Source organism: Hippocampus comes, unplaced genomic scaffold (genome assembly GCF_001891065.2).
Source record: "Hippocampus comes isolate QL1 unplaced genomic scaffold, H_comes_QL1_v1.1 scaffold109, whole genome shotgun sequence".
Taxonomy (NCBI): Eukaryota; Metazoa; Chordata; class Actinopteri; order Syngnathiformes; family Syngnathidae; genus Hippocampus; species Hippocampus comes.
The window spans coordinates 1013010-1021372 of record NW_017805274.1 but is presented as its reverse complement, the minus strand read 5'-3'; the positions used below and the strand labels follow the sequence as shown (position 1 = coordinate 1021372).

General features: G+C 45.0%; 1 protein-coding gene across 3 annotated transcripts in view; it reads right to left on the bottom strand.

The window, feature by feature from the left end:
* stard13a (StAR related lipid transfer domain containing 13a) overlaps positions 1-6935 on the bottom strand; it is a 20782-nt gene extending 13847 nt beyond the window's left edge. The window contains exons 1-4 of one of the 3 annotated variants that reach the window (XM_019869515.1): positions 6836-6935; positions 6226-6256; positions 3211-3375; positions 2963-3120 (exon numbers count right to left, since the gene is read on the bottom strand). In XM_019869515.1, coding sequence (XP_019725074.1) covers positions 2963-3086 — 124 coding nt within the window. In that variant the 5' untranslated portion in view covers positions 3087-3120; positions 3211-3375; positions 6226-6256; positions 6836-6935. Of the gene's footprint in view, positions 1-1260; positions 1667-2962; positions 3121-3210; positions 3376-5536; positions 5575-6225; positions 6257-6835 lie in introns of those variants that run through there. The other 2 variants (XM_019869516.1, XM_019869514.1) reach the window with 2 other exon arrangements.
* Positions 6936-8363: the final 1428 nt, after the last annotated feature.

The window sequence follows — 8363 nt, the reverse complement described above, 5'->3', positions numbered from 1 at the left end:
TAAAAATTGTTTACGAGCAGGGCACATTTTATAGCTTTCATCTTTTTTTTTTTTTTTTTTTTAATTGACACCTCACACGCAGGCGGGTATGACAAGACCTGGCACGTCGGGATGCTTTGACTTTTGCTCCTTTGCTCTATTGTGTTTACATCTGGAAGAAAACAGGCATCATGTGACAGGAAGTAGAGGAAGTGAGAGCCGATGAAAACAATGGCTGCAGCCACCAAAAGAGTCACATGTGCTTAATCAATTGCAAACGATCAATGAGCAGCAGCCCGTTTGGGCAGCACGTGCTCTCGTTTGTTCTATTTGCATTTCAGCTTGCAGCCTTTCTTCTATTCATTTTTCACAGAGCAGCCATTTAGTTTCATGTAATTCCCTTTCAATTTCTACAGCAGCCCTTTTAGGCACCAGTGTTCCATTCCTGTTCTGATTTATGCCGCAGCCCGTGTAAGCATCTTTTGTTGCAGTCCTATTCACTTCTCCTTTTGATTTCCACAGCAGCCTATTTAGACATCCTTTGCTCTCATCCCGTTCGTTGTAGTCCCATTTAGTTCATGTTTTGATTTTATTTTATTTTTTACATTATCCTGTCTCGGTGACCTTTATTTTTATGCTGATTATTTACTGTTTTGAACTCGACAGCAGCCTGTTTAGGCAGGCTTTGCTCTATTCCTGTTTCAATTCTTCTAGCGGCCCACTTTGGCAGCCTTCGTTCTATTACTGTTTACTTTAGGTTTTGATTTCCATAGATACCCGCTAAGGCGTCAAGTGTTCTTATTTCTCCAGCAGCTTATTTAGGCAGCCTTTGTTTTTTACTTATTTCAATTACAACAGCAGCCCATCTAGGCGGCCTTTTTTGTCCTTCCTTTCACTCTGTATCAATTTCCATTGCAGCCTGTTAAGGCAATTTTTGTTGCTGTCCCGTTTAATTTCTGTTTCCAATTTTCAGGCAGATAGATTGGGCAGCATTTGTTTTATCCCCTTTTCAATTCCCACAGCAACCCATTCAGGCAGTGCATTCCTGTTTTGGTCTCTACAACAGCCTGTTTGAACAGCCTTTTTAAATATTGTTCACTCGTTTCATATTCTACAGCAGCCTGTTTAGGCAGCCTTCATTTTTGTCAGGCCTGAATTAGCTGCAGCAAAATAGAATCTGCTGGGACTTCCAAGATCGACAAATTCCCTCTGTGATATACTGATTATCGAGTATGCATGCCTTATCCTCAAAAAGGTTTGGGTTTCCCGTGAGGGGTCTACCTTGCTCCAACCTCCGAAGCAGTTGCTTTCGGGCAATGATGCGCGAGAGGCGCAGGGCTGAGCGGCGTCGGGGCGTCTGGCCCAGCCTCAGGTAGTGATCCTGGCCGTCGGGCGTCATGGCCTCCAGGCATGTCCCTTCATTGGCACTGTCGCTGTCACTCTCGCCGCTATTGGGCGTCTCCAAAAGGGTCCCGCACTCTGTTTCCACCTCGTCTTCCTCCATGGCGGACTCACAAACAGAACAGACTGACTTCTATGGATGATTCCTGTCCAAACACTCCTCAAGAATTCCTCTGACATGCCCTCACTTGGAACGGAGGCACCCGCCCTCTACTTCCTGACGACCAACCACGTTGCTTAAAGCAACGCTGGTGTCTCACACCTGCAATCGCGAGCTTCCCACAAATGCCATTCCTTTTGATCACATGACCGGGAGAGGACGCAGAAACAATGGCCAGTTTGCGTGTGTGTGTGTGTGTGTGTGTGTGTGTGTGTGTGTGTGTGTGTGTTCCTATGTCCAGTCTGTAAAAAAAAAACTAGTTCTAGACTCTACACGAACATGGTTCAAGGCACAAGACCAATTTAGTTTTAGATGGTCAGCAAATTTAGTTCTAGGTTTGTGTGCAAGTGTGTCCTTGTGAGGAATGTTGCCATTGTTTCCAAGTGACCAACATTCCACATCCTCGAGTATGACGCTCCACATAGTTCCACACTCACTCACACCTAAGCATGTAATTTGAGGAGATTGCCCTCTAGAGGCAAAATTGTGGTACTGTAACACAACGACTCACGTGCAGGAAATATGGGTGAATAATTCTGACATTGATGCAACACACACCCACACACATACGTGCGCATAGCATAACATAACATAACATAACATAACATAGGATGTTACTCTGCACACGCTTGTTTGCCATAAGTCACAGCAGGAACCAATAGCGGTCCTAAGCAGCGGCTAACATTAGCATTAGCATGTAGGCTCCAAATCTGGCAACACATGATTCAAGAGAACACGATACACACAACAAACATTTATAATAGTGGTACTAAACACATTAGCCACGATATTAGGAATTAATTACGTCCAAATATTCATACAAGAATCAACTATTGACACACAAAAGCAAGAGACATCCACGTGCTCGCAAATTCATAACATATGACATCACTCTGACTCCCACGTTTAACCAAACGCAATGGCTTCCTCTCGACTAACAATATAACAGGAGCGCCTCAATACTGCAGCCATTTCTTTAGGTAAACCTTCGAATTAGAACATTTGGCAATGATGCCATAACTGATTATTATAATGACGGTAATATTGAACAAAGGCTACACTACTTGTGTGGTCAATTAATCAATAATCAATTACTGACAAGTTGACCTAAACCTGCCACCCCTCGACAATGTACCCCGCCTCTCGACACCCTAAACTTGGTGCATTGGCGCGCGGGAGGAATACTTGACACCGTCGCGCGCATGCGCACTCCAGGGACAACGCATGCTGGCATCTGAAACCCGGGATGACCCCAAACACATTCTAAATGTGACATTCACCTTCCCGAAATACACACACACACACACACACACCAACAACTTGACCGCATTGAGGACACATTGCGTGACGTCACCACTCAAAATGGCATGCTGTCAATCAAGTGAAAAGCGCCCAAAATGGAGTCAAGCATGCACGGCTGACCTGCCAGCCGCCTCTCGCGCACATTCCTCCACAGCAGATCCCACGCTTTGGCCGTGGACTCCCTCAGCTGCTCGCTGATCGACCGCCGGAGATGGAGCGTGGTCGTCCTCCGCGGGCTCGTCATGGCTCACGCATCTCGGCCCCGAGACGAGCCGGTCCTTAAAATAAAAAAATGAAAAGAAAATGACCCCTCCCCTAAAACCCTCCGTGCCGCAGTGAGTGTCCTCTGTCGCTGCGTCAGTAGTCACCTCCTCCGCAGTCCGACCGTCCGGACGATGACTTCGTCTTCGTGTTTTCCCGCCAATGAAATGTCCACTTGGTCGCCCGCCGGGTTGGTTGCTTGGGTGTCCCGTCCGACGGCGTGCACGCGTCTCGAGACGTCAACACAAAGTTGTGCGCGTGCGCGAGTGAGGCTGGACGTGTGACAAGGAGAGTCAGATGTGAATTGAGACAGACTCTCGTCGGCTGCTCCGACGTATGCACATACACTGGCTCCCTCCCTCGCAGGCACTCTCGCTCTAACCCCCCCCCCCCCCACAGATAACATTTAAAACACTCTCACATACGCTAACACTCTCACTCATCCAAAAACACACTCTTTTAATCCTTCTCTCACACACACAAATCGTGCCACCCACATTCCCAAGCAAGGACGACTTTCAATCCCACGTGTACACACACAAACACACGCATTCATCTCCAGGAGGTCATCAACTCCATTCCAAAGCAACAGGTGGCGCTAAAAACACGTCGAAATCAGGATATTTTTTGTCACCAATCAAAAGAAAGTCATTAGCCGAAAATACACAAATAAAAACAAAGAAGCGGTGGGATTAAAATGTCAAATTCAAAAGTGTACATTTTGTATCACTACTCTGCCCGTAGAGGGCGCCATGATTCACGTCATCGCACATTTTAGGTCGAACCCGAAGCTTGCATAAAATGATTTATTGGAGTTTCCTGTCTTATGGAGAGGCATCAAACTTGAGCATGGGGTGGGGGGGGGGCTAATTTTGGTGGCTGTCATGCCGAGCTGCCGGGTTATTCAGAGGAATCCATCCTGGAAATGCCAGGACCGCTTCTCAGCTCGTCGGCGTACTGTTTTGCCGTCACCCTTGGTACCGAGCCGGCATTCTCCAAGTTCTTCACCCAGGATGCACTGCAAAGTTCATGACCAGGATCGAGTATCCAAATGAACATATGCCACATTTGCTCTTGCACTCTAAACTAGGCACGGTGGGGTGTGTCCCAATACTTTTGACCACTCATTCACGCAAACGCTGCGCTTGGGATGCTAAGGTAACTTCTCGATTGATTCCTGATTGGCTGTGAAACGTAATCCAATACTTTTGTTTTGAGGCGAGGCAGCAGCTGCACGTGCGTCCAGGTTAGCGAGTTCATAACCGTCATCCTCATTATTATTATTCATAGATTCATATGACCAAATGCTGGTCCAGACCACACCCCTGCATTGGAAAAATGTCTGCACCCGATCTCAGGACTCTTCTTCATCTTCATCTATGCTGGCCGGCGTCTATTTTGGGCATCGCTCACGCAACGCATTCGTCACACCACACACACGCACGGGCACGCGCACAGGATGGATGTGCTGTGTGCAGCGAGTGGAAAACATTCACGTTAAATTGAAGGAGCAGATGGGACTCACCTTGACCTACATTCCAAAAAATTACACACACTCTTAACTATGACAGTATCTACTTGATACTTTTTTTTCCCTACATACAACACTGCTATTCTTGTTGCTCTTCACTTTCACTTCAATGTATATACAGTATCTATTAATAATGGACTGACTGTAAAGTATGTGTATTTTTTTTTGGGGGGGGGCGACACGCATCTCACTATATCGGATTCTAATACAGGCTTATCGTAGTCAACAAATCAGATTTAAAATGCATGAAGACGAAAAGAGCGTTCGACTTTCCGAGGAGGTTGGAAGCTGTTCTCGTTTTCCTCCCCTGTCTGCAGGAGCGTCACGCAGACACACTTTTACTCTTACTGTGCTCATCGTCTGCGCATCTTGGTCCAAGTCAGCAGAAGCATCCCTGACAAGCGGCGTGGAATTCCGGAATTTAAAAAATGGTTTGGAGGAAAAGTGGGTCAGCAGAACCCCTCAATCTCTCCAGTAACCTTAAAAAAAACGACGACGAGGTGGTGGCGGATGGCTCTGGCCCGTTTGGACATCATGGATCCCTGCATCCATTTTCTGGATGATGAGATGAAGCCAAACTTTGGGTACAAAATGATGAGCCCTAAATGGAACCAATCCATAAATTTCACACCCCCTCTAAAGGCTCTCTCTCGTGATTAAAAATGTGGAGTCTTTGGCTAAAATGTTAATCGGCTGCAATTCTATAGAGTGGAAAGGAAATAAGATGAAATGCCAAAAAGGAAACAAGCTAAAAACCTTCAAGGTTAACAAGTTACAATTCTTTAAGCTAAAAAAAGTTGAGCGAGAGAGTGTGTGTTTCTGCGGCCATTCATGGCTTTTGTTTTCCCACTCCAGAATGTTTATTTGCGCCTCTCATAGGTGGTATTTTTACACTCACTCACAGGCCCAAGATGGCAGTGTGGCGGCAGCCCGCGCGGTCTCAGAAATGCGAATATAGACACACATACCTTGAGTGGAAGATGACAACTGACAGTGACACATTAACACAATCTCTAATATACAGTAATGCTGTGTTCATGCATATGTCCCTTGTTGTGAGAAGTCATGCTAGCTCAAGTGGCTAGGTTTTCCAGCTTTGTATTTTTTTTTTTTTTTTTTTTACTTGTGGGTTTTCAGGTTGGTAGACTTGTACCCTGATGGATAATGATGATGTGGTCTTTATAATCCCTAATTTGTGTGAGAGTGTGTGTGTGTGTGTGTGTGTGTGTGTGTGTGTGTGTGTGTGTGTGTGTGTGTGTGTGTGTGTGTTTAGTGTGCACGTGTAGCTCATGTTACTGTTTGCGATAGTGCGGGGTGGAGAGGCGCAGAGTGGGTAATGAGGCCCAGAAGGCCAGCCGGAGTTCAGAGTTTTTAAATTGAATGTGTGTGTGTGTGTGTGTGTGTGTGTGTGTGTGTCTAGTCAAAACAGTATATCATGACTTCTGGGTGGTTGGTGATGCCTGACAGACTGACTCGCTCAGAATCGTTTGAGATTCTTCCCAGAAAGACGCTTTTATCCTAAAGGAGGAATGCAAACAGTCTAACAAAATCACTCACACACACACACACACACACACACACAGATTTTTACCTGTCGAGGTACTGGTGGTCCTGGCTGCTGCCTGTGGTAAAAACAAACACACAAAGCAAGTATAGCAACACAAGTGTGAGGCATTTGGCGCTGTCCATCCACCCCCCCCAAAAAAGACAAAAACAGGGCTTCTTTAAACTAAAATGGGAAATGCTTTTGACTTGCGTTTGAGGCTTTGTGTGTGTGTGTGTGTGTGTGTGTGTGTGTCTACTCATGGTGGACACGTCGACAAAAATTTCATGTTGTCAAATGAAACTGCCTTTGGGAGCTGAATGTCCAAGACGTTTGCTTACCTTGAGGTGCCAATTTAGTTGTTGATGCTAAAATGGCAGCTTTCTACCAAAATGGCAGACTCTGAGCCATTTTGTGTCATATTACAAATCAAGTTCTCACCCATCTCAACCACGAAGTTCACATTGAACTAAACGAGTATGTGAAACGCGCAGCTAAAATAGCTCCCCCGGCCAGCCAGTCGCTGGCATTGAGCCGAACACAATTAATAGAATTTTATGAGGCTTCCCGGTGTGGTGCGCGGTCAATTTAAGAGCGAGCTGAGGTTCGTACATTGACGAGCTCAGCATAAACGAGTCAAGAAAAATGTGCAACAAACCTTTAAAAGGACGCGGTTTGAGCGGCGCGCCGTGGTTCTTAGCCTTTGCATGGACAATAGACGTGCACGATTCAAGAGCGAGGCAAACATGCTAACCATGACTTTTAATTAAACACAATGACAACCACCTTGACAACGCAATAGACTGCACGCCTGACCACAGCGCCCCCTGCTGACACTACACATCACTGGGTGAAAAATAAATAATTCATGTGACAATTCAATTTCCTTCCTTTTATCTTTTCCATAAATTACTTTCTTCGTGCTTCTGATTGACAAATATGGCCTAATAAGTCCTTTTTTTTTTACAAAAAACAAGAAGAAACACAACACGTTTAACAAACCAAAAGAGTCCAGTTGTCTCGACCTTTGTGGATTACCATGTGTGATGACTGAGAGCAGTCATAGTTATAATTATAATGAACAGTATTAGTGTTGTCATAAAACAGAGGATCCATGCTAAAGGGCAACAGTCTGAAGGAGCGCAGCGCTATGAATTTGAAGGCGCTCCACCCAATGGTGGCACACTGTGAGGCGTTTGTTCAGGAAATGAACACTCTGCTTTGTTTGGTCCAATTGGGGACTCCCAGAGGCTGATAGCGTCACACAGACGCCCTTTGTGGACACACACGCATCGTATAAATATAAACACTCCCCTTTTCTTGTGCCTCCTCATTTCCCAAAGTCATCATGTTGACCACTTTGGGTCACAACAGGACAGATATTTCCTGTGTGCTGCTCACATTCCTGCACACATGCTGCATGTAGCTTCTGGGGGGCTATTTTTACTCTCAGGGAAGATGCAGGGACATGGCTTTTAGTTGCAGTGCACTCACACACACTCACACTCTAACACACACTTCTTTCAGTGTGAGAGGATGACGTTGAAATATTAACAAGGTTCTCTTGAAGGTCATCTTTTAATCTCAAGTGAACCGACAAGGAGGAGCCAAACGTTGATTTCTGCTACTGCTGCCTCTTGTATTCGACAGCTTTGAAATATAGGATTCTTGCTTCTTTTTGTTTTTACAACAAACACTGAAAAAAATATATAAGTATATTGAGAAATATTAAAATACAGTTGTGTAGAAGGCCCTAGTGTTCATCAAAAAATGAAGCTGTGGTTTCACTCCCAAATAGTATATTTTCTATTATTGTAAATCACGTAACATTATACGCAGCTATACTAACTCATGTCTTGTCTAGTGATTTTTATTCATTGTTTGTCATTGTCATTGTTACTTGTCATCTTAATTACATCAGAGTGAATAAGTTTTCATTTGTTTTCCAAACATCCTGGTGATATACTTTCCGTATCTTAGCATCACAGGGAAATCTGTAGAGCTTTACTCTTTGCCACTTTGCATGTGACGTCCGATAGCCATGCATGTGTCCATTTTTGTTCCCCAAAGAATGATGAAACATTCACCAGAAGAAATCGATTTCTGCTTAAATGAGCTGCAATATGGCGCCTGGGAAATCACCGACCACTTACAACTAATCAGTGTCCAGAACGGCGGAAAGCGGA